Source organism: Heterocephalus glaber, unplaced genomic scaffold, assembly GCF_053883595.1.
Source record: "Heterocephalus glaber isolate CG9 unplaced genomic scaffold, H.glaber_assembly_v1.0 deba00001761, whole genome shotgun sequence".
Lineage (NCBI taxonomy): Eukaryota > Metazoa > Chordata > Mammalia > Rodentia > Bathyergidae > Heterocephalus > Heterocephalus glaber.
This window is the reverse complement of record NW_028258458.1, coordinates 4,461,523-4,487,656: the sequence shown is the minus strand read 5'-3', so window position 1 is coordinate 4,487,656 and position 26,134 is coordinate 4,461,523. Positions and strand designations below refer to the sequence as shown.

Sequence of the window (26,134 nt, the reverse complement as noted above, 5' to 3'; positions counted from 1 at the left end):
CTTTCTCTGGTGCTGGCTCTGGCTGCAGAGCAGGCCCATGGTGTTCTGGACATGGAGCCGGAGCTAGGAGCAGGAAACCTCAGCAGTGTTAGTCTCTTGCCAGTTCCCTGTGGAGCATAGAAAAGACATCCTGGCCATTTGAGGGATTCCAATGCCCAACCAAAAGCCATGAAAGCCTTCTGGACTGCTGTGGCCCTCACCATCTGTTTTGGCCTCGTTGAGCTCTAGATATTCCACCTGAGCAAGGGGAAGGCACAAGGGAGGCTCCATGTCTGCTCCAGGTGAGTTCACGTGCAAGCCGGCCTTCTTGATCTTGATTTGGGGAATGTCCAGTGGATGGTGCCATTCGGACCAGGTTACTGTGGAGCCAAAATGACTCCATTTTGGAGCCGTCTCCTTTGTTCTCTCAAATTTGTGCTTATCCACTCAAAATTCCTAAGTTTATTACCCAGCCATCTGTGTACTCAGGAAAAACATTCCGGACACACTATCTATAAGATAAGCAGTTGATGGCTAACTGCCCACAAAAGATAGATGTGACCATTAGTCAGTGGATCTGCTAACCATCAGCTTATGACAGTCGACCACTAACCTTTGCCCCCTTCTCCCTTGCAAAAATCTATACGTAACCCCCTTAACCCCCCCTAAGCCTAACCAATCAAAACCCTACACTTCATATGTATTTAGTATTAACCAATCACCTGGCTACTAACAACCAAAGCTTGTTGTATACTCAATAAAAACCCTGCTAGTTTTGAGGCTCGGGGCTCTCAATCTCGATCCGCTGCGTCGGTGACAATTGAGAGTCCCTGCTTAAGCTTAAATAAACGACCCTCGTGTGCTTACATCGGAAACGGCCTCCTGGTGGTCTCTGGGACTTCACGATCTGGGCACAACATTTGGGGGCTCGTCCGGGATCCCAAGACCTTCAGGACTCCCGTACCGGAGGGTCAACGCCGGCTGGTGAGTGTTTTTTGTGTTTGTAAAGTCTGGGCCTATTTTCTGGGAAGGTCGGCAGACGGTCTAGGCGGACGCGCTGCAAGGGCCGCCGACCCGGGATCCTGGAAGACGTTCCGGATTCCGCTGGTGGGGACGGAGTGCCCCAAGAGTACGAGTCAGTGAGACTCCTGGAGGGACAGTGCGGGTCGCTCCCGCGGCACGGCAGGAGGCCGTCGTCCCATTTGCATTGCCTCCGATCAGGCGGAGGACGATTTTGTCTCGCGTGTTTTTCTGTTGTGTTTGTCTGTGTGTTGTACTGACTTGGACTGAGACGATGGGACAGACTGTGACTACCCCCTTTCCCTCATGAAAGATCATTTCAAGGAAGTTAGGGAGAGCGCTCGTAACCTAAGTTTAAAAATTAAAAAGGCTAAGTTCATCACCCTCTGTAGCTCGGAGTGGCCCACCCTTGGGGTAGGATGGCCCCCCGAGGGAACTTTTGATTTGCAGATTATTCGCAGAGTTCGTAAAGCCATCCTCCCCCCCGATCAGATACCCTACATCGCCGTTTGGAAATTTCTGATTTCTAACCCGCCCCCATGGGTTAAGCTCTTTTTGCCTTCACAGCAACAGCAACCGGAGTTAATCCTGACGGCCAATGAAAAGGCTCCTAAAAAGCTCGCGGATAAAAAACAAACCGAAACCAAGCCAACCGCGCCACTTTACCCTGTCCTCCAGGGAGGGACCGAAGAAGATCTTATATTTCCTCCCCCCTATTCCCTCCCCTTTCTTCCGCCACAGCAGGCTGGAGGAGGTGACCCAGTCCCAGCCGGGGCTAGGGAGCCCGCCCCGGGCGCCGCCGACAACCGTGATGGTCCCGCCCAAAATACTCGTCACCGGCGCGCCGCCTCGCCGGCAGGACCGGCAGACTCAACTGTCTGCCCGCTGCGAGCGATAGGGCCCCCTGATGAACATGGAAACCAGCCTCATCATTACTGGCCCTTTGCTACCAGTGATCTTTATAATTGGCGCCGACAACATGCCAATTTCTCTGATAACCCTAGAGATTTGATTAACCTGTTAGAAACTGTTTTGTTTACCCATCAGCCCACTTGGGATGACTGTCAACAGCTTCTGCAGGTCCTGTTCACCACTGAGGAACGAGAAAAAATCCAGAATGAGGCCAGAAAATTGGTTCCTGGTGACAGTGGTCAACCCACCACCAATGCTGACACTATCAACACTTCTTTTCCTCTGTCCCGACCCAACTGGGACTTCAACACGGCAGAAGGTAAGGAGAGGCTTTGGGTCTATCGCCAGGCTCTATTAAAAGGTCTGAAAGCAACAGCGAGAAAGCCTACAAATTTGGCTGAGGTAGGGGATGTACAACAAAAGTTAGATAAAAGCCCTGCTGCTTTCCTAAAAAAAATTCAGGAAGCTTTTCGTAGGTACACTCCTATGGACCCAGAAGCAATTGAGACAAAGGCAGCTGTAATAATACATTTTGTCAACCAGGCGGCGCCAGACGTTAAGAAAAAGTTACAGAAAGTAGATAGGTTAGGAAAAAAGAGTATTCAAGACTTAGTGACAGTGGCAGAGAAAGTGTATAACAATAGAGAAACCGCAGAGGAGAAACGAAAAAAAGCTGATGACCGCCAGACCCGAGACTTAGCTCGGATCCTTCTGGCTGCCACTGCGGGAGAACAGAAGGAACGTGAACGTAGACTAAGAAAGATTGCGGTGAAAGGAGAAAACAAAGAGAGATGCAGAGAGCGCCCCCAGTTGGGAAAAAATCAATGTGCTCATTGCAAAGAGTATGGACACTGGGCCAGAGACTGTCCCAAAAAGAAACAACAGGAAGGACGCCCCAAGGCCCCTATCCTGGCTATAGATAAATTAAATGATTAGGGGGGACGGGGTTCGGCACCCCTCCCCGAGCCCAGGGTAACCCTAAAAGTGGAGGGGAGACCTATCGAGTTCCTAATGGATACAGGGGCTCAACATTCAGTCCTACTTAAACCATGTGGCCATGTTTCTGATAAGACCTCCTGGGTTCAAAGAGCTACAGGCATAAAAAAGTATTCATGGACAACCCAAAAAACAGTAGACTTGGGAGTGGGCCAAGTAACCCACTCATTTATGATTATACCAGACTGCCCCTACCCCTTATTGGAAAGAGACTTACTGACTAAATTAGGGGCTCAAATTCATTTCCAACCCGGGGACACAAAAGTCCTTAATCAAGAGGAAAGGCCCATTCAGGTATTAACCATAAACCTAGAAGATAAATATCTGCTACATCAGAAGAGGGCCCCTCCTGATCCTGACATGAAACGATGGCTCATCATGTTCCCACAAGCATGGGCAGAGACTGGAGACATGGGGTTAGCTGCACACAGAGCACCAGTGTTTGTAAAAATAAAACCTGGGGCAGATCCTGTACAAGTTCGCCAATATCCTATGGCCCTAGAGGCCCAGAAGGGAATAACTCCACACATCAGGAGGTTGCTTGCTCAGGGGATTCTTAGGCCTTGTCAATCAGCCTGGAACACCCCCTTGTTGCCAGTGCAAAAACCTCATTCTAATGACTATCGGCCAGTGCAGGATCTCCGAGAAGTGAACAAGAGGGTTATGGACATCCACCCCACAGTGCCTAATCCATACACCCTTTTGAGTTCACTTCCCCCGAGCCATCGATGGTACACAGTCTTGGATCTCAAAGATGCTTTTTTTAGCCTTCCACTGACACCTAAAAGCCAACACATCTTTGCGTTTAAATGGAGTGATCCAGAACAAGACATCAACAGACAGCTGACGTGGACCCGATTACCTCAAGGATTCAAAAACTCTCCCACCATCTTCGACGAGGCCCTACATAAAGACCTGGGTGAGTTTCGCCTCCAGAACCCCCAACTAACTCTGTTACAATATGTAGATGACCTTCTTGTGACAGCTGAGACACAAAAAGACTGCTTAAATAAAACCAAGAGACTCTTGATGGTCATAGGAGAGCTGGGGTATCGGGTGTCCGCCAAAAAGGCCCAGATCTGCAAACCCGAGATAAGCTACTTGGGGTACATGCTTAAGAAAGGGCAGAGATGGCTGTCGGATGCTAAAAAAGAGACAGTTCTTAAGATACCCACACCAGATTCTCCTCGGAAAGTCAGAGAGTTCTTGGGATCGGCGGGCTTCTGCCGCCTATGGATACCGGGGTTCGCAGAGCTCGCAAGGCCCCTTTATGAGACAACCAAAGACAATCAGGCTTTTCAATAGACAGAAAAGCTACAAAAATCTTTCGATCAAATTAAAACAGCCTTGCTGACGGCACCAGCCTTGGGCTTGCCCGATATTACTAAGCCATTCCACCTTTACATTGATAAAAACAAAGGAGTCGCTAAGGGCGTCCTGGTCCAGCATCTAGGGCCATGGCGCCGCCCAGTGGCGTACTTATCAAAAAGACTTGATCCAGTTGCGTCAAGATGGCCCCCGTGCCTAAAAATGATTACAGCAGTAGCTCTAATGGTCAAAGACGCTGACAAGTTGACATTAGGCCAAGAACTATGCGTGACCACCCCTCACGCCATTGAGGGAATCCTAAAACAGCCTCCGGATCGATGGCTCAGTAATGCTCGCCTGACCCACTACCAGAGCTTACTCCTAAATCCAACCCGAGTTGTCTTTCAGGCCCCGGCTGCTTTAAACCCAGCCACACTGTTGCCAGACCCGAACTTAGAGGCTCCGCTTCACGACTGCACAGACATCCTGGCCCAGGTACACGGAATTCGAGCAGATCTGAGTGACCAACCATGGCCAGATGCAGACAACACCTGGTACACTGATGAGAGCAGCTTTGTTCGTGAGGGCCACAGGTATGCTGGGACAGCTGTGGTGACAAAAACTGAGGTCATTTGGGCAGAACCATTGCCCACCGGGACCTCAGCACAACGGGCAGAGCTCGTAGCCCTGACCAAGACATTGACTTTAGGACGGGGCCAAAAGTTAAATATATACACAGATAGCCGGTATGCCTTTGTCCATGGGGCCATCTACAAAAAAAAGAGACTCCTGACAGCTAAAGAAAAGACTATTAAAAACAAAGAGGAGATCCTTGCCCTCTTAACAGCCCTCTGGCTACCTAAAAAAAATTAGCCATTATCCATTGCCCAGGACACCAAAAAGGCGACACTCCAATTGCCAGAGAAAATAATTTAGCTGACCAGACAGCCCGAAAAATAGCCTTAAAGATTAATCTGACACTGGCCACTCAGCTGCCCGATCCGGGAAGTGCAGCCCTACCAGAAAAACCCCAGTACACTGAAGAAGATTTAAATTAGATAAAACAATTACCTATGCCTCAGTGCCTCAACGGGTGATAAAAATCTTCTGATTGTAAAGTCATCTTGCCTAAAGCGCTGGGAGAACAAGTTCTCTCCAAGATGCACCGGACCACCCACATGGACACTCAAAAAATGCAAGATCTCCTGAGACATGCTGAAATTAAGATCCGTGATGCTAATTCTAAAATTGAACATATTGTTGCTACCTACAAAGCCTGTCAATTGACAAATGCCACCCACAATAGGGCCAACCCAGAAAATAGGCTGAGGAGAAGCCGACCTGGAGCCTATTGAGAATTGGACTTCACCAAGGTAAAACCTGAAAGGTATGGTTATAAATACTTGTTAGTTTTTGTAGACACTTTTTCAGGATGGACAGAAGCGTTTCCTACCAAACATGAAACAGCGTAAAGTGTGACTAAGAAACTGCTAAAAGACATCCTGCCAAGATATGGTTTTCCAGTAATGCTAGGATCAGATAATGGACCCGCCTTTATTTCCAAGGTGAGTCAAACCCTAACACAGATATTGGAGACGGATTAGAAATTACATTGTGCGTACAGACCCCAAAGTTCAGGACAGGTAGAGAGGATAAATAGAACATTAAAAGAGACCTTAACTAAATTAACCTTAGAGACTGGCGGTGACTGGGTGACTCTCCTTCCCTTCGCCCTCTATAGGGTACACAATTCACCCTATAAGATGAGATTAACTCCCTTTAAAATCATGTTTAAAATTCCCCCTCCCATTATTCCCAACCTTCAATCAAATGTGCTTGTTAAATTTGATGACCAAAAGTTGTTACTTTCTTTAAAAAGCCTCCAAAGTGTGCATGAGGATATCTGGCCTAAATTAAAAGCCTTATATCAAACTGGACCGCCTCCCGAGCCCCATCGCTATCGACCAAAAGACTGAGTCTTTGTCCGGAGACACCGACAAAAGGACCTTGAGCCCCGTTAAAAAAGACCCTACGGCACAGTCCTGACCACGCCCACCGCTCTCAAGGTCGACGGGATTGCCTCGTGGGTGCACTACACCCACGTTCGCCTTGCAGATCCTCACGCTGTCCTAGAGGACTTCGTTCCATCATGGCAGGTGTCCAAAGACCAAGACAATCCCCTCAAACTCAAGCTGCGTCGTCGACGGTCATGATTGTGGTAACTGTACTTTTGACACCGATTTTAGGAGGACAGAACCCACATGCTCCCTTAAATTTAACCTGGATGATCATCAATACCGCCACAGGTGACATTATTAACAGCTCGTCCAAAGTGAGCCCACCATTAACCTGGTGGCCTGCTCTAGAGTTTGATCTCTGTCGGCTAGCCACTGACAGCTAAAATATCGGACACTGGAGCCTAGAGTCACGGGAAAGGCCTGAATGTGGAAAAACAAAAAAAAAAGGGGTGTACCCTCCCCCCGGTCGATTCACAAACACCGGGTTACAACCATGTAATTCGCAGGACAATATTACGAGACACCCCCTTCTACAGAGAGGACTCTGCGTTGCCTTAGGTAAAAAATGTTGCTTCTATGTAGATCATTCAGGAGTGGTCAAAGAGTCCATGGCTAAAGTTAGAGAGGACATCGCCAAACGTAAGCGGAAAAAAAAAACTATCTCAAAACTGGTTCGAATCTTGGTTTAATTCTTCCCCTTGGCTAACTATCCTAATCTCTACCCTGCTAGGCCCCTTGCTTATCGTGTTACTACTGTTGACCTTTGGACCTTGTATGCTCAATAGACTAGTTTCGTTCATCAAAAAGCAAATTAACGCTGTTCAGTTAATGGTACTCAGGTCCCAATACCAGCCAATACCTATTGATTTGACAGAATTAACCCCCAGAGGCCCATGATTGGCCCTCTATAGCACCATGAGAAGGGGGGAATGTGGAGCCAAAATGACTCCATTTTGGAGCCGTCTCCTTTGTTCTCTCAAATTTGTGCTTATCCACTCAAAATTCCTAAGTTTATTACCCAGCCATCTGTGTACTCAGGAAAAACATTCCGGACACACTATCTATAAGATAAGCAGTTGATGGCTAACTGCCCACAAAAGATAGATGTGACCATTAGTCAGTGGATCTGCTAACCATCAGCTTATGACAGTCGACCACTAACCTTTGCCCCCTTCTCCCTTGCAAAAATCTATACGTAACCCCCTTAACCCCCCCTAAGCCTAACCAATCAAAACCCTACACTTCATATGTATTTAGTATTAACCAATCACCTGGCTACTAACAACCAAAGCTTGTTGTATACTCAATAAAAACCCTGCTAGTTTTGAGGCTCGGGGCTCTCAATCTCGATCCGCTGCGTCGGTGACAATTGAGAGTCCCTGCTTAAGCTTAAATAAACGACCCTCGTGTGCTTACATCGGAAACGGCCTCCTGGTGGTCTCTGGGACTTCACGATCTGGACACAACATTACCAAAATGGGAGAGGTGGCGCTGGGGATAGACGAGTGAGCAGCAGATTCAGAGACCCAGGCTTTTCTTCCACCCTGCCTCTCTGAGACAGCGTCGTGTCTTCTGTGGTCCTCCATCCCTCAGTGTAGAGGAAAGCTGACACCACCCCAAGCCCTCTGTGACTGTCCTAGCCTTGGCTGACTTTGTCCCACTAGGCTAATGCTAACATGGGTTTCCACTTCACACTGATGATCAGGAGACAGCTTCAGAATTGCGCCCAGCTTTGATATAAAAGGATTTTATATGTTTGTCTTATTAGCAGGACAAGACCAAAAGGCCTAGGTACATAAAGAAGGTGTGCAAAAGTGATTTATAAAGGAAATATATATGTTTACCTGTTGGTTTCAATTTTGTTATAAAAGGTTTACGGGAATAGAGGTTTCCTTCCTTCTGATTTTAATTCTACAAGAGATCTCTGTTAATTGACTTATGAAAAGTTTTAAATAGTCTTATTTATAATTATAAACCTAAAATTATAAAGAGATTATAATTCCTTTGGGCTAAATATATTTGAGTGCACCCTAGTTTTAGAAATTGTCTTATATCTTTGTTTTTTGTCCAATCGTACAGCTGTTTTGTTTATAGATAAAGGTTATTAAGTTCAAGGCATGCTCCCCTTGTTGAACAAAGGAGCGGCCGCATGGAAATATTTTCCAGTCTTTGTTCACTAGGGGGACCTCCACAGTTCTCGTCTTACAACAGACTGACCCGATAGTTTTCATAGCCTTATAAAAGACTTACAGGAATAAATATCATTTAAATATATTATTATACTGTTAATATCAGTTGTCATCAAAGGGATAAATTCTAAATATGTTATTATGGTGTGCTTACACTGGTCATTTTCAAAGGACTAAATATCCTGTAAAAAACAACAATAACAAGGTTTTATTTTTTCTAGTGTATTAAATGTATTTGTACTTTCTGACTGTACAGGTTTTCTAATATTTGTTTATGATAATAACCTCTTTTTGGTTCAGGTATTTGCCTTTTCATACACTCTAGCTATTTATGATAACACATACATACATGGGCTATTTTCTTTAGATGGTATCCTATCAAAAGAATATTTATTTGTTTTTTAAAGATAATAATTTAGGTAAAAACTTTTGGTGTTTTTAAAAAATGAGTACATTTAACAATGGCTATTTTATATCAAGATGGGCATTTAAATGTGTTACAAAGGTAAAGTCATCATAATTGTCATGTGAAAATATTATTTGTGTCTGTCTGTTAATATTCTACAGGAATTCAACTACTAAAAAGCAACCATGACTGATAACAGTAACAGTTCTCTATATTTTAAATTCCAAAATGCTTGCTATTACAGTAAAACTATAATAGTTAAATTCACTATTCTTGTTACAATGCTAATGCTATTGACCTTCTCTTCTGGATGTTCAACAACTAAAGTTTGGAGACCAGAACTAAAAGGTAATTTGGCTATGAGGACAGCCAATATTTTGGCCCTGGCCCCTCAAGGTCAACAAAGTTCCAGGACATGAGGGAACCTTCTCTACAGGGTCCTACATCTTTGGTAAGTCACTCAACCTCCTAAACTGGGAGATTGCTGGACACCAGAGGACAATATACTGTGTGCCAAAGGAGGGTCACCAAGAAAAATATCTCCAATGCTTTCACTGAAAGCAACTTGGTCAAGCAAGGCCATGACCCATCCAGATGGCTGACACTGACAGAGGAGCAGAGAGGCACTATGCATGGTTCCAAAGTAATGGCCTGGGGAGACTTAACTGACCTTAATAGATAACAAGAGGTTCATATTGATTGACATAGGTCTCTCTTTAACTTTGTCTTAAACATCCAGCAGAAAAAATAACCAAAAGAGGTATAAAACAATGACATAATAATAAAGCTAGGCTTCAGAAAAATTAAGACATAGCCCACCCATTAAAATCTTTTGGTTCACTCATGACACAGCCATTTCAAAAAGACAAAACTTTGGGCACTAAATAGAAGCGAAAATCATTAATTAGCTACAAGTGTGTACAGATTCTTTTCAAAAAAATTAAAAGAAGTTCTTTACGGATACCCAATCCTAGAAACCACTGGTCTCCAGATCTCTCCTTTTAGATAAGTGTTTTTCTGATTCTGTGATAACTAATTAACTATTGTGTAGGGATCAAAAAAAAACAAAAACAAAAAACCATAAAGTAAGAGTATTGGGGAAAAAATCACCTGCTTGTCAGCCACAGTCAGGATAAGTTCTATACCAAGTAGCTACAAGATTTATTCCTTTTAAAATAATGTACATCCTTGTTCTCTGTGTATGATGCCTCTTCTCATTGTGCTCATATTTCCTGGATACCTACCCATGTCTAAAAAGATCAAGCCTTTTATGTTACACTTGATCACCTCAAGTTGGCCAGGGTCCTTGTGGAGGTTATCAGTTCTCTTTACTTTTAAATATATCTAGGAGGCTTCCAAAAACTGAGCGATACAGGAATAAAACTGTGCTGGCCTTGAATTTAAAGGAGAAGTCAGGTTCATAGTAACACTACACTCATCGGGAGGTTGGCGACCAAAAGACATTTGCTCAGTTACATACACCTTTTATATTCCACAAAAAGGATTATAAAGATTATATAAATTGTGTTTATCACTTTTCCACTCATTCTCTAAGAGCAAGGACATGACACAGGGGCCCTTAGATCAGGAGCTATGATCTCTTCCATAACAGTCTCTTACTTCTATAACAAATGAGCCCCTAAACATCCAGCTGTCTCTGTAAAACCTATGTAAATAATAAATAAAAAATTACATGTCAAATGAAAAAAATTAAAACTCAATGGGCCAGATAGATATGCCCCCCCAAGGTACTAATCAATGGTGGGGTACTATTACTACTCTTGGGACCCCTCAGTATTATCTGTTTAATTCTCTCTTCTGGACTGTGCCTGGTTTGCTGTTTTCAAATTTTCTTGCAGGAACGATGGAGGGCATTCACCAACCAGACAGTCACAGAGTTCATCATGGCAGGGTACCAGCCAGTATGGCAAAAGGAAGAGGTCCCCACTTGCCACCGGCCTCATGAGATCCAGGTCTAGCCCCGATCTTTGCCCCTGGTCAGCAGGAAGTAGCTCCAGAAGAAGAGACCTTCGCCCAACTATCATACAACAAAAGCCTGGAATGATAGGTCTCCCACCACCTCAGCAGCTATTATGTAGCGTAGCTGCCCTCTTCCTATGGTGCCTTGCCCCCTCCCCTGTGTGATGTCATTCCAAGATGGTAGCTCCCACCAAAGAATAAACCGTTCTTCCCAGCATGCCCCTGTTCCCACCTAGAAAGTAACCTAATACTCACTCACCTCCTACAACCTAGTGACATCACTGGCTCCTCCATTCCCTAGTCACTACCTCACTCAACCCCACCTAAGCCCCTACAAACCCCACCCCAGTCTCTATAAAAGACTCTCCCTGCCCCGGCCATATTGCTTTTGTCTCTCCTTTGTTCAGAGGCAGCCCGGCAGATCTATTCCCCTAACAAAAGCTTGCTGTGGCCTGGTCTGGTCTTGGTCTTCAGCCCTTTTACCTGACACCATCTTAATTGTATATAAATCTAAAACTCATAATATATACAAGCTGTACTATGAGTTGTTGTTTTTTTGGTTTTTCTTTCTTTTGGTACCGGGGATTGAACTCAGGACCTTGTGCTTGTGAGGCAGGCATGGTGCCACTGAGCTAAATCCCCGGCCCTTCAAGCTCTGTTATGTACATGTAGCCACTCCTCAAATGATTGTGAACCGCACAATAAAAATGAACATCAATGTAAACTGCAGGCCTACTTTCTAACACTGAATCTCCCACCCTCAGCCATGATAGAACCCTAAATGTATTCCTAAACCTCCATCAAATCCCAACAAAAACCGCAACCCGAACTGTACCTTGCCCATTCATCCTAAGCCACTTCCTCACCCTAAATGTAGCAGAACTTTGAGGATGCAACCTCACTTCCTTGGTATTAGAATCCAATGAAGCTGGGTGCACTTCTGAAGCTGTCTCCCATCCTGACTCCTTGGAGGGAGACAGTGGAGAGGGGAGGATGAGCTATGGTCATTTTCCCGCTTTCCGAAGGTCTAGCCACAGAAAGGACCGCACTCACATGCCCGCTTCACACAGTGACTGTGATGTCAACTGAGATTGAACAATTGGGAAACAGGGCGGGGAGTCAGACCAACTGGCCAAGGAGGGTGTGCACTGAGGTGCAGGCAGGAGCATGTGTCACCTTGCCATCATCCCAGGAGACCTGGCCAGCCTTATCACTTTGTAGGCATTTGAGATTCACGGGTTCTACAGCAGACACCCACACAGAGCCCTGAGTCATAGCTGTCCCAGGAAATGTGCCACTGACCTGGGCAAAGGAGCAGAGGGCAGGTGAGGTTGGAAAGAAGACAATACCTCAAAATGAGCGGGACTGAGATGTCTGCTTGTGCTGGAGGTTTGGGAGGATGGGCACGGGGAAAATGCCACTGATTTTCACGTCAGTGCTAGGTCCTAGGTCATAAGTTGGACATCATCAGTGGGCAGTGGAGGAAAACCGGCTATTTGCAGAAGTCTCTGTCCATATCTGCAGCTTCCTGATCTCCAGCTCAGGCCACGGCCACCTGCCTGTGGATGGCTGAAGCCATCGACTATCTGGGGTGGGTTCTGCCCGTGTGATGCTGTCATCCTCCACAGGAGCTGTTCAAGAATGTGGTGCCCTGGGAATGCCTGGGTTCCATCTGCACCCGGAGAAACAAAAAGGGCAAAGAACCTCTGGCGCCCACTGCTTGGGCCACTATCACACATTTTAATCACGTGGCCAACTGCACGATCACCTCCTGCTTTGGGGGTCCCAGCACGAGGGCTGGAGACAGGGCCAGGGTGGTGGAGCACTGGATCCGGGTGGCCAAGCTAAGTGGTAAGAGGGTGCTGGCAATTTCCTCTGGACATCTCCAATCTGCCTCTTTTCCTCCGTCAGCTCTTGGGACTGTAGGCTCTTTTCTAAGATGTTCCATGATCCCTAGTGCCTCCTTGTCATGGGGACCCTGACCTCGACTCATAGGTCATGTGGTGTGGTGGGTGCTGTCATGTGATCTAAGCTTCTTTGAGTTTCACTAAAATCCTCCTCCCCGAAAGATAGCCTATTTAATAAATGGTGCTGGAACAACTGGATTTCAACCTGCCAAACATTCAAACTAGATCCATACCTATCACCATGCACTAAACTGAGATCAAAGTGGATTAAAGATCTAAATATTAAGACAGAAACACTAAACTTGCTTTAAGATAAGTTAGGTAGAACTCTTGAAGACATTGGCATAGGAAAAGACTTCATGAACAAAACCTCAGCAGCATGGGAACTAGCAGAAATAATCAGCAACTGGGATCTCATCTTATTAAAAAGCTTCTGCACTGCGAAAGAAACCACCAACAAAGCTAACAGACAACCTACAATGTGAAAAAAAAATTTTAGCAGCTGTACCTCAGACAAAGGACTGCTATCTAGAATATATACAGAATTGAAAAAAATCAGACCCCCCTAATTCAAAGGCCCAATTCAAAAATGGGCATCTGAAATGAACAGACATTTCTCAAAGAAGCAAAAGCAGCAAACCAATATATGAAAAAATGTTCAACATCACTCATCATTCAAGAGATGCAGATGAAAACAACACTGAGATTCCACCTCACCCCAAAAAGAATGGCTGCTATCAAGAAATCATCCAATAACAAATGCTGGTTGGGTTGTGGGGAGAAAGGAACCCTTTTCCATTGTTGGTGGGAGTGCAGACTGGTGCAACCACTGTGGAAATCAGTGTGGAGATTCCTCAAAGAACTAGGACTGTAAGTTCCATTTGACTGAGCTATTCCCCTGCTGGGTATCTTCCGAAAACAATTAAAAGAATCATACCACAGTGATATATGTGCACCCATGTTCATAGCAGCACAGTTTGTAATAGCTAAAGCTTGGAAACAGCCCAAATACCCATCAACTGGGAACTGGATAAAGAAGATGTGGGTTTTTTTATAAAATGGAGTACTACTCAGCCATAAAGAATGAGAAACTAGAGACATTTATAGCTAAATGGATGCATATAGAGGCCATCCTCTTAAGTGAAATAAATAGGACACACATGTGTAAATACCAAATAGTTTCTCTAGTGTGAGAAACTGATTGTGTAAACAAGGGTTAAAATGATTAAAATGAATAATTGACAATTTCAAATAGGAAAAAATGTCCAAAGATGAAGGAGTGAAGGGAGGGGAAGGGGAAAGGAAAAGAGGGAAAGCAAAAACTATGAGAAAAGGGAAAAAAAAGGAAACAAAGTCTATGTAAATAGGGAAGGGTGGAGGGGGTGAAGGGCACACAGGGAATGGGGGAAAAAATAAGAACCAAGATGCATCATGTACAGGTACAAGCACCCAATGGTAAATGTAAATGAATTGTATACCTAAAATGTACCAATAAAAGAACTAAAAAAATAAAGTAAAAACTCTTCCTCCCTGAGAGTGCTGTCATTTGGGCCCAGTGAGCCCCTCCCATGGCTCCCTGGGCATCATCTCACCCAGGAGGGGAAAGGCAGCTGAGGTAGCTGAAACTGGACCAGGCTGATCTCCAGCTGCCCCACCCTACATGCAATGGTTTCCTCCCTTCACTCCCTAGGAGTGCCTAAGGCTCAGGAACTTCTCCTCACTGCATGCCATCATCTCTGCTCTGCAGAGCACATTGGTCCATTGGCTGAGTAGCACCTGGGGAGAGGTATCCAGGTGGGCCTGGCTTTCTCCATAGTGACACTGGGGCACACAAGGGCCCGTCTATTGTAATAGATCTGACTCTGCCTCCTACATGACCCTGGGAGGGGTTGGGAAGCCAGGGACACAGAGGGGAGCCATCACCTTGTAGGTGGGATCCCTAAGCTTCCCTGCACTCACTTCCCTGGGTTTCTGACTCAGGTTACTCTCTTAGTTTCTTTTCTCTTTGCTGAGACAAAATAACCCACATCCAAAGTTAAAGGAGGAAAGGTTTAATTTCCTCACCATTTGCAGTCAGTCTAAAGTTGTCTGGCTCCAAGGAAGGGAGAATGGCAGAGGAACGTTGGAGAGGAGAAGCAGTTGATGGCAGGGTAAGGCAGGCCTAAGGAAGCCAAACAGCAAAGTAGTGAGGATGCAGCCAGCAGCAAGCAACAACAGCAGCCCTCTTCTGGTCCCTTACAGTCCATCCAGGATGCACACCATTCAGGCAGGTCACGCCCACAGCCAGGGTGGGCCTTGCCCTTATGTACACCCCGAATTACGCCAAACCAATGACTGGACTCATTTAGTACGCACACCCCATTGATCCCAGCATCACACACTCTGGATCCAGCCACCTCTCAGAAGCCTGACCTGCCCCCACATGGGGCTCTGAGGGGACAAACAGACAGAAGCCATAAGAGTTACTTAACTGCCAGGCACAGCTGTACACAAGGGTCTTTCAAGTGAGCACTAGACAGCAACAGAACTGTTTGTCCAGCTGAAACCATAACTTCCAAACCTGACAAAACAGATGATCAGTGGAAATGGGGAGGGGACCCAGAGGGTCAAAGGAAAGGTCCCATCCCAGTCCTGGGGCTCTCATGCATTTTATATGAACCCAGCTAGAATCGCTCACTCAGGCAGGTTGTATCCTCTGGGTTCTCAAATAAAACGAATTTGAACTCACATACCTCCTATTATTCTGCAATTCCTCCTCACTGTTTCCCCTCTCAAATAGGAAAAGCTTCAAAAGTTTCAATAAGTTGTGTGCCCAGGACACTGCAGAGAGCAGGAATCTGCTCATGAAGGTAAATTGGAGCTGGGATCTGGGCTGAAACTGTGTGAAACAGAAGGAAAGGGGTGAAATCGGAAAAGGTTCTGTGCCAGATGTGGTTGCTTTTCTCATTTGAAGCTTGAGAAATTCCATTCATATCTTCCGGACTCATAGGACTGGCTGTGTCTGTCCTTAGGCTGAAGGCCTGGGGGCACATGAGGCTTAAGGGATGTCGCTGGGCTCTCCAGGGAGGGTGGATGAGCTGGCAGAATCAGCAGGTCTCTGGCTGCCATGCTGGTCCCTCCTGCTGGAAAGTGGCTTCCCCCATGCAGTTGGCTGGAGGTGGTAAGGCTTCCTTACTCCAGTAACTTGGCCCACAATCTTTTAGGCCTGTTCCTCTTCCATGTTCACTAAACCTCTGACAGAAGGGGACACCCTGACTATAGCAGAGAAATCCCATTGGGACAGGTGGTCAAGGGGAAGCTCAGTTCCTGTGCCAGTGGGTACACTTGGGACTGATTCATGGGTGTGCTGTCACTCCCCTCTGCTCCTTTGCTCACACTGATGGGTCTTCAGATTCCTACTTCAGTGCACAGTTGGCAGCAACATTGTCTCTAGATGTCAAGTGGTAACAAAGCTGTATCAGCTGGCAGGAGCCAGCTGTGCAGGGTCTCAGCTCAGGGAGACAGTTTTATAAGGGCAGAAAAGTCTCAACATCCCTGTCTAACCTGGCAGGAGGGGCTCTCCAAGAAGGCCACCCTGGAGAACAAGCTCCAGAGAGCCCAGATGAGGCAGCAGCAGAAGAAGAAGGTGAGTGTCCAGGGGTAGGGAAGGTCCCAGGAGTCAGAGGACAGGAGAGCCTCCCTTCCTGCCAGGACATTCCACACCCAGAGAGCAGGGCACCTTCCTCCTCCAGCCTTTCCCTGCTGTGCTGGAGATGCCTCCATCAGAGAAGCCAGAGCAAGACCCTGGAAGGGCTGCACACAGCACATATAGGCTAGAGCTGGAGATGGGCACAGCATCGTGTGACCCACACCAGTCATCCCCATGGAAGCCAGGCAGGGTGGCACGTGCCTGCAACCACAGCACTCCGGGAGGCAGAGGCACAAGGATCTCACAAGTTCACACCCAGTTTAGGCAACTTAATGCCTCAGCAGGCCCCTGTCCCTGGGTGAACAATAAAAAAGGCTGGGGATGTAGCATGGTGCAAAGGCCCTAGTTCCAGTCCTCAGTATGAAATAAGAAAATCAGCACCAGGGAGGTACCTCGGGGTGTTCAGTGTCACAGGAAGCCTGGCAGGAAGATGGGAGAGAATTGGAAGGACTTAGTTCGGAGCCCCAGAGGGGCGGGAGATGGGTGTGTGCAGGTTCAGGGGGACTTCCATGCTCTAAGTGGGAGCGGGGCTGGGTGCTCATCATCTCCACCCTCCGACGGCACAGGGTTCCATCCCCTTCCTGGGCACGTTCCTCACTGACCTGGTGATGCTGGACACGGCGATGAAGGATTACCCGGATGTGAGTGACCCTCGGGCAGCAGCTTTGGGAGCAGGATCCTGGGTCTTGGAAGGGAAGGCCCCTGTGTTGAACCCTCAGGTCCTGGCACTCGGCAACCTGCTGTTACGAGGGAGAGCCTCACACCTGGCCCTGGGTGCTGGAGGCTCCAAGTCCATCCTGCCTAGGGGTGAAGCACCCTCCACAATGACCCCAAGTCCCTCTTTTCCAAATCCTGAAGCCGTGGAGCTGCCTGGCTGCAAAGCTGCAGAGGGCCTTGGCAAAGCTGGACTGTCAGAACAGCAAGGAAATATAATTTTCAGTGTGAGGAAAATTTTGAGGTCTGGTTCCACTCGAGGGAGTGGCTCACTGAGAACGAGAGGTGAGGCCAGGCAGGACTCGTGTGAAAGCCCAGGGTTGGGGAGGCTCTCCCTGGCTGCCTGCCACAGAGATCCTGTGGCCATGGCTCCCGTGTCAGCCAGACCCTGCTGCAAGGCGGCTGCTGAGGCAGCGGGACTCGGGCTGCTGGGTGGGCATTGGGAGGGAGACTCCAGTTGGAGGTCTCAGTGGACTCACAGATTGCTCTCTGTCCTGCAGCTACAACCTGTCCTGCCTTCTGGAGCCCCGAGCCCAGCAGGACAGCAGCACACTCAGGGACAGGAAGACTTCGTCCTAAGTCTCAGGAACCCCTGAAGACATGTGCCATCAGGGCCAGACAGGCTCGGCACTCAGTGAAACCTGAGCTGTGAGCTCCTGACAGAGCTGGCTCTCATGTCCAGCTCCACTCTGACCAGCCTGGGATCAGGGTGGGGCGTCTCACCACTGTTCCTCAAGGCCCCATTGTCACCAATTTGAATTGCCCTTCCAATGCCTTTTCTTTTTTACACATCTTTAACTACTCTGAGCTTCTCTTCTTTCTCAGTGTTTTTATTGAAATAGAGATAAATTATACATTGTGTTTTACTCTTTTTTGTGATTTTTTTCACTTTAGGTCATATAGTCTATAGGTCACTATAAGTCAATGGAGATCATTCCCTATGAAAACATTTCATTTTCTGCTATTAAATTTGAGAGTCTACCTGTGTATCTGTCCGTCCATCTATATCACAGTCATGAAATATCTTTACAGCTTGGGGCCATTATAAACCCTGCAGTGATGCCAGGTGTGTGAGCTTCCTGCTCTTTTTCTTCGGGAGGTTTACTGAACCACATGTGGTGTTGGTCTCTCTCTTCTACACTTTCTTGCATGGGTTTTAGAATCCAGCGTAGTGCTATAGTGTCACCCTCTCTTTGCAGTGTTCCCATATTCATGATGTTTCAGCACCGATCAGTTAAATCCTCAAAGAACACATCCCAAGCTTCCACTGCTACAGGATATCACCAGAGAAAAGGCAAAAATGTTAATTGCATAATGCTAGGTCAAACCCTTCTCCCACTCTTTCAAAATTGGACAGAAGAAAATATTTCCAAATTTACTTTAGAGGCACACTGTACCCTGGAACCTAAGCCAGACAAGGGTGTACAGGAAAATTATGGCCCAACATCCCTCTTAAATATATACAAAAATAAAATTCTAAACACAATTCTAGCAAGCTAAACTCAGCAATATATTGCCAGGACCATTTATGTGATCGTGTGGAGTTTATCCCCATGATGCCATGGTGTCTGAACACATTCAAGTCAGGAAATATGGTGTCACACATAAACAGAATAAAGGGGTAAACACCTAAATGGTCACCTCACCTGATGCAGAAGGAACGCGTGCTAACATTATGCATCTTTTTATGATAAATGCTCTAAGCAAATTGAGTACAGGAATGTAAATCAACACAATAAAGTTCATTGTCACAAGCCCATAGCTTGCATCACCCTCAGTGGTGAAATGTGGAAACCCTTTAAGGTGGGAAACAAGACAAGGATAGTCACCCTCAACACTGCTTCTCAACACGGTGCTAGAAATGGGAGGCAGAGCAATGAAGCAAGTAAAAGTAATAAATGCCATCCAGATAGAAAAATCCGGAAGTTGTCACTTTTAATTTTTTTTAATTAACTTTATTGGTACATTCAAGGTGTACAATATACTGACATTCATCATTGGAAATTTGCACCTTTACATAATACACCTTGGTTCTCATTTTATCCCCATTTCCCTGCCCTCCCTTCAATCCCTCCACCCCTCCCTATCTACAAAGACTTTATTTCTATTTTTTCCTTTTCTCATATTAATTCCATTCCCTTCTTTCCTTTCCCCTACCCCTCCCACTTCCCCTTCCCCTTTGCCCCTTTTCTTCCCATTTCACATTATGTTATACATTTTAGTCCTTATTTACACTTTCAGTTTCTCACACCAGAGAAACTATTCGGTATTTACTTGTGTATCCTATTTTTTTTCACTTAAGAGTACCGCCACAATGTGCATCCATTTAGCTATAAATGTCTGTAATTTCTCATTTTTTATGGCTGAGTAACACTCCATTTTATTTTTAAAAAAACACATTTTCTTTATCCAGTCTCCAGTTGATGGGCCATTGGGCTGTTTCCAAGTTTTATCTATCATGAATTGTGCTGCCATGAACATGGGTGCACATATATCAATGTGGTATGATTCTTTTAATTCTTTGGGGAAGATACCCAGCAGGGGAATAGCTCGGTAAAATGGGACTTCCAAATATAGTTCTTTGAGGTATCTCCATACTGATTTCCACAGTGGTTGCACCAGTCTACACTCCCACCAGCAGTGGAGCAGGGTTCCTCTTCCCCCAAAGCCCCACCAACATTTGTTTTTGGTTGATTTCATGATAGCAGCCATTCTTTCTGGAGTGTGGTGGAATCTCAACGTTGTTTTCATTTGCATCTCTCAAATGACCCAGTGATGTTGAACATATTTTTATGTTTATTTTCCATTTCTGCCTCTTTGTCTGGGAAATGTCTGTTCATTTCAGATGCCCATTTTTGGATTGGGTCTTTAAATTTGTGAGGTCTGATTTTTAAAAAGTCCTTTGTAGATTCTGGACAGCAAAACTTTGTCTGAGTGACAGCTAGTGAAAATTTTTTCCCACACTGTGGGTTCTCTCTTTACACTGCTCGCGGTTCCTCAGTATAAAGAGATCACACTTGTTGATTGTGCTAGTTCATAGGCAACTGAGGTTTTGTTCATGAAGTCTTTTCCTATGCCAATGTCTTCAAGAGTTCTACCTAACCTCTCTTCCAGCCAGATTAGTGTTTCTGCTTTAATATTTAGATCTTTAATCCATTTTGATTTTACTTTAGTGCACGGTGAGAGATATAGGTCTATTTTTCACCTTTGGCAAGTTGAAATCCAATTTTTCCAATACCATTTATTAAAGACCCTATCTTTCTCCCAGGGAAGGTATTTGGCTCCTTCGTTGAAGATGAGATGGCTGAGTGTGTCTGGAGTTGCTTCTGCAACTTGTAATCTGTTCCACTGGTCCTCAGGTCTATTTTGTTGCCAGTGGCATGCTGTTTTTATCTCAGTAGCTTTTTAGTATAGTTTCAACTTGGGAATTGTGATATTCCCTACCTTGCCTTTATTGCCTAGTATTGCTTTCGCTATTCTAGATCTCTTCTTGTTCCAAATCAATTTTTCTCTAGGTCTGTGAAGTGTGCTGCTGGAATTTCAATTGGGATTGCATTAAATCTATATAGCAGTTTTGGAAATATGGCCATTTTCACTATGTTGATTCTTCCTACCCAGGAGCAAGGGATGTCTTTCCATTTTCTAATATCATCTTCAAGCTCTTTTCAGAGTGCTATAGTTTTCAGAGTAGAGGTCTTTGATTTCTTTTGTTAGGTTGATTCCTAGGTGTTTCAAGTTTTTGGATGCTATTGTGAAAGGAATTGACTCATATCTCTCTCAGTGAGTCTGATGTTCATGTATAGGAAGGCTATTGATTTTTGTGTGTTGACCTTGTATCCAGTTACTTTACTGAATTTGGTTATTAAGTCTAGAAGACTTTTGGTGGAGTTCTTAGGGTCTTCTATATAGATTATCATTTTATCTGCAAATAATGACAACTTGACTTGTTCCTTTCCTATCTTTATTCCTTTTATTTCTTTCTCTTGTCTAATTGCTGTGGCTAACGTTTGCAAAACTATATTGAACAGGAGTGGTGATAATGGACATCCTTTTCTTGTTCCTGATTTTGACCATTTAGTATATTGGCTGTTGGTTTTTCATGGATGGCTTTTATCAGATTGAGATAGAGTGCATCTATTCCAATTTTTTGTAGGGTTTTTATCATCAGTGCATTTTGGATTTTGTTGAATGCTTTTTATGCATCTATTGAGATGATCATATGGTTTTTGTCCTTGGCTCTATTGATATAGTGTATTACATTTATTGATTTGTGTATGTTAAACCATCCCTGCATCCCTGGGATGAATCCCACTTGGTCAGGATGTATATCTTCTTGATGAACTTCTGCATTCTTTTTGCAAGTGTCTTATTAAGGATTTTTGCATCTATGTTCAGTAGTGAGATTGGTCTATAGTTCTCTTTTTTGGTTGGGTCTGTCTCTGCTTTGGGGATCAAGGTGATGCTTGCTTTCAGGAATGAATTTGAGAGTATTGCTTCCCTTTCAATTTCATTGAATTCAATTTCATTGACTTGAATTTCATTGAATTCAATTCCATTGACTTTCATTAAACAGTAGTGATATTAGTTTCTCTCTAAATGTCTTGTAGAATTTGGCAGTGAAGCCATCAGGATCTGGGCTTTTTTTAGTTTGTAAGTTTTTCATTACATTTTCTATTTCATTGATTGATATTGGGTTGTTTAGAATTTTTAAGTCATCTTTGTTCAACTTTGGTAATTCACACATATCTAGGAATCTGTCCATTTCTTCTGTGTTTTCCATCTTATTGGTGTATAGGTTCTCAAAGTAGGTAATGATGATCCTCTGGATTTCTGCTGGGTCCACTGTAATTTCACCCTTTTCATTCTTAATTGCATGGATTTGGGCCTTTTCTTTCCTTTTTCTGACAAGGTTGGCTAAAGGTTTGTCAATTTTGTTGATTCTTTCGAAGAACCAGCTGTTGGTTTCATTGATTTTTTTGTATCGTTCTCTTAGTCTCCATTGCATTGATTTCTCCTCTGATCTTTATAATTTCCTCCCTTGTATGAGCTTTGGGGTTGTCCTGCTCTTCTTTTTCTAGAAGCTTGAGGTTCAGCATCAGGTTGTTTAATTGGGCTCGTTCTGTTTTCCTAATATGTGTATTCACTGCTATGAATTTCCCTCATAAGACTGCTTTCATTGTGTCCCATAGATTCTGATATGTTGTATTGTGATTGTCATTTAATTGAAGGAACTGTCTGATTGCGTCTTTAATTTCCTCTGTGACCCACTAGTTATTCAGAAGTGTGTTGTTCAATTTCCACATGTTTATGAAATTTTTTGAGTTTCTTTTGCTATAGATCTCCAATTTCATCACACTATGGTCTGACAATATACAGGGGATAACTTCAATTCCTTTGCACTCACTTAAGCATGTTGTATGAGTGAGCATGTGGTCTATTTTAGAGAATGACCCATGTGCAGCTGAAAAGAATGTGTATTCTGATTTTGTGGGGGTGGAACACTCTGTGAACTTCTGTTAAGTTCATTTGTTCAAGAGTTTGATTGAATTCTAGTATTTTGTTGTTAGTTTTGGTCTAGTTGATTTATCTGTTTGTGACAGTGGGGTATTGAGGTCCCCCACTACTATTGTATTAGTGCTTATATGATTTTTCCTGTCCATTAGTATTTTATATAGTTGTGTTTTATACAGTTTTATATAGTTGCATGCAGTAGTGTTTAGTGCATATATATTAATGATTGTCATTTCTTCCTCTAGGATTGTTCCCTTTACAAGGATGTAGTGTCCTTCTTTGTCTCTCTTAATCAGTGTTGAAGTCCACTTTATCTGCAAAAAGGATAGCTACTCCTGCTTTTTTTCAGGTTTGTGTCACATGGAGTATTTTTTTTCCACCCTTTAACTTTCAGTCTATGAGTTTCTTTTTTAATTGTTTCTTATATGCAGCATATTGTTGGGTTATACTTCTTGACCGATTCTGCCCATCTGTTTCTTTTGATTACCTTTAACATTGATGGTTATAACTGATACAAATTGACTTATCCTTGTCATGAACTGGTTTTTTGTTGGATTCGTCCCCCCACTTTGCATTTAATTTCTTGTCATGCCTGATGGATTCATTCTGCTGGGCTTCCTGGGGCTGTGATCCTCACTGTCTTTTCCTAGGATATTGTTTAAAATTTTTTGGAGTCCTGGTTTGGTATTCATGAAGTTCCTATGTGCTCTTTGTCATGAAAGTATCTTATTTCTCCATCAATTTTGAAAAATAGTTTTGCAGGGTACACCAATCTGGGTTGAAGGTTGTTTTCCTTTAGGGCTTGAAATACATCACTCCATGCTCTTCTTGCCTTGTGGGTTTGTGTTGAGAAGTCTGCTGTGATTCTGATGGCCTTTCTTTTGTATGTGATTTGTTTCTTTTCTCTAACAGCTTGTAGAATTTTGTCCTTCTGTTGGGTTTCTGGAATCTTAATGATTACACGCCTATGTATAGATTTTTTTTCATCATGACTAGTTGGAGTCCTATATGCCTCACTTATCTCTATGTCAAATTCTTTTCCCCTATTTGGGAAGTTTTCTGCCATTACTTCTGTGAAGTTTTTTTTATGCCATCTGTACTCTCTCCTGTTTCTTCATTGACACCAATCAGTCTGATGTTATTCTTTGCATCATCTAGGAGCTGCTGGATTGATTTCTCATGGTCCCTCACTATTTTTAAGAAATTTTTCTTTTCCTGGTCACTAATTGCAATCCTATCTTCTATATCTGAAATTCTATCCTTGCATTGGCTCATTCTTTTGCATAAACTTTCAATGGAGTTTCTAATCTCCTGGAAAGCTGTTTGCATCTGTTTTATGGATTTCATTTATTTCCTATGTTGGAATTTGATCATGTTCCTCAGCTGCTCTATTTTTTTCTGTGTCCACTCTAGATTTATTAATCATGTCTTGTACTATGGACACAATCTCTGCTGTTAATTGAGATATTATTTCCCATTTCATTTTTCCAGGTCCTCTTTCATTGCCAGTTCAGAGAGTCCAGGTGGTTGAATATCAGATTGTGCCATCTTGTTGCCCTTTGGGGTAGCCTTAGGTGATCTGGAAGTCTGGTTTTGAGACTTTACATGTCTTCTCATTTCGACAGATGCAGCCTGCTGTGCCTTTGTTGAGGTGACTTTTTGCTCACCCAGTTGTCTTGAATTCTCAGCAAGCCATGGAGCAGCATTTACTCTGCTGCTCAGCAGTACACCAATTCCTGGGTTCACAGTGGTGGCCTTCTGGATCCCTGAGCTGACCTGTTGTCCAAGTGGGCTTCTGGCTGGGCCTGTGCACACTTGGGATGATATTTAGGTGTGCCTCTCACTGGGGCTATGTAGCTATTTTCTTGGAGGGCCTTTGGCTGGGGGCTGTGCACCCCACTTCCTGTCTGCACTCCACATACTTATCAATGGTATCAGGAAAGCCTCTAGGTATTGCTTGTGGGCCTGTGTAGCTCTTCTTCAGGTGGGTCCCTGGCTGTGGGCAATGGTATGGCAAGCCTCTGGTGAAAGCCAGTGCACCCCTGCAGCTCCTCTCTGTATGGGCCCAGCATGGGCAGGAGCACAGGAGCCTCTGGGGTCGAGGTGGTCACCAGACTGGGATCTGCCTGCAGCAGCACTGGTCTGGGCCACACAGCTGCTCCATACTATCTGCATGCACTCACCAATGGAATGGGGGGCTTCTGGAGAAGTTGTCACTTTTTGGACAGGATCCAAAGCTGTTAAAACAAATTCAATGAAGTTGTTGGACACAAATCAACATACAAAGTCACACATGCAATGCACAAAAGAAATCAAGAGAACAATCTCTTTTATGAGCCACAAAAAGAAAATAAAAACTTAGTCCTCTCTTTTTGAGAAGGACTTGTCTGGGTTTCAGGAGCAACTGTGGCTTCAGGATGTGGACAGACCACTCAGTGCCATGCACAGGACAACCATGGTACCAGGAAGGAAAGGAAGGAAGGAAGGGAGGAAGGAAGGAAGGAAAGAATGAAAGAAAGAAAGAAAGAAAGAAAGAAAGAAAGAAAGAAAGAGAGAGAGAGAGAGAGAATACAATGAGTCTTTGCCCACACACTTGACTTCCTGGAACAGGGGTTGGTCTATTTTCTTGCCCCCTCCCAGGGTGTTGGGGTCACCAGAATATTTACGTCACTGAGCCAAATGCCTACTGGGCTCAAGCCCTCTCTTTCTGTCCAAGCCCTGAAAGTCCAGTATAAACACATGCCCTGCCTTGGTAGGAGGTTCCCCACCCTTACAAGCTAGTGAGAAGTTTACATTGTTTTATTTGTTCTTTTCAAAATTCCAGGCCTTGGACAATGAGCAGGGGCATGTGGATGGATATAATAAAGGACTGTGACAGTAGTAATTTCTGGGGTGGCCTTCCTCCAATGTTGATATCAGAACTAGTGTTGGTGGGGCCACTTGTCTATTCCTATGGACTGCCTCAGCCTCCCTGACCATACTGAGGGGCATGTATGTGCTGCTTTTGCTCAATCCAGGCTCACCCAACCCCAAATCTTGCCCTGCTTTAGTACTTTGTTATCAGAGACACATTACCTGACAACCACTTAAGGGAACACAGATTTGTGGCCAACAGGGTCCCCTGTGTGGGTCCCCAGCACAGGAGCCTTCAGCAGGGTGCCCAGGGCACCAGGTCTCCAGGGTATCTACACGCACCAGCTCCCTGGCACATGCGTCCTCCACATGCTGATTTGGATGTGCAGGTGACCCCCTAGCCCCACATCTTCCTTCCTCTTAGAGGTGCCTAGCCCTGCCCTATCCCCAAGCCCTGCTCTCAGCCACTGGGCTCAGGCACCTGCGGTTTCCAAGGGCAACTTCAGCAGGTGGTCCCCAGGAGCAAGGCCAGGACACTATGACAGCCACAGGCAGAGGACGGCATGCCAGGCCACACTGGACAAGGCAAGGGGGGCACTGTCCCTTCTGGGGCTCCATGCATGCCCTTCCCTCTCCCCAACCCAAACAGGCTC

The 26,134-nt window shown here is 44.9% G+C and overlaps 1 protein-coding gene and 1 long non-coding RNA gene across 6 annotated transcripts in view; one reads left to right on the top strand and one right to left on the bottom strand.

Annotated features, from left to right (window-relative positions):
* Positions 1–337: 337 nt before the first annotated feature.
* LOC147821150 (uncharacterized) lies at positions 338–11,642 on the top strand. Of its 2 annotated transcripts, none has more exons than XM_087201769.1 (2): positions 338–2,230; positions 10,688–11,642. In XM_087201769.1, the coding sequence occupies exons 1-2, from the start codon at positions 1,306–1,308 to the stop codon at positions 10,792–10,794; spliced, it is 1,032 nt and encodes a 343-aa protein (XP_087057895.1). In that variant the 5' UTR covers positions 338–1,305; the 3' UTR covers positions 10,795–11,642. The 2 variants fall into 2 exon arrangements, with proteins under 2 accessions (XP_087057895.1, XP_087057896.1); XM_087201770.1 differs by lacking the exon at positions 10,688–11,642 and adding an exon at positions 6,095–7,657.
* Positions 11,643–19,009: 7,367 nt separating this feature from the next.
* LOC147821149 (uncharacterized) overlaps positions 19,010–26,134 on the bottom strand; it is a 28,369-nt gene continuing 21,244 nt past the window's right edge. For all 4 annotated transcript variants that reach the window (XR_015447640.1, XR_015447642.1, XR_015447641.1 and 1 more), the window contains one exon: positions 19,010–24,865. This is a non-coding gene — a long non-coding RNA (uncharacterized LOC147821149). The remainder of the gene's footprint in view (positions 24,866–26,134) is intronic.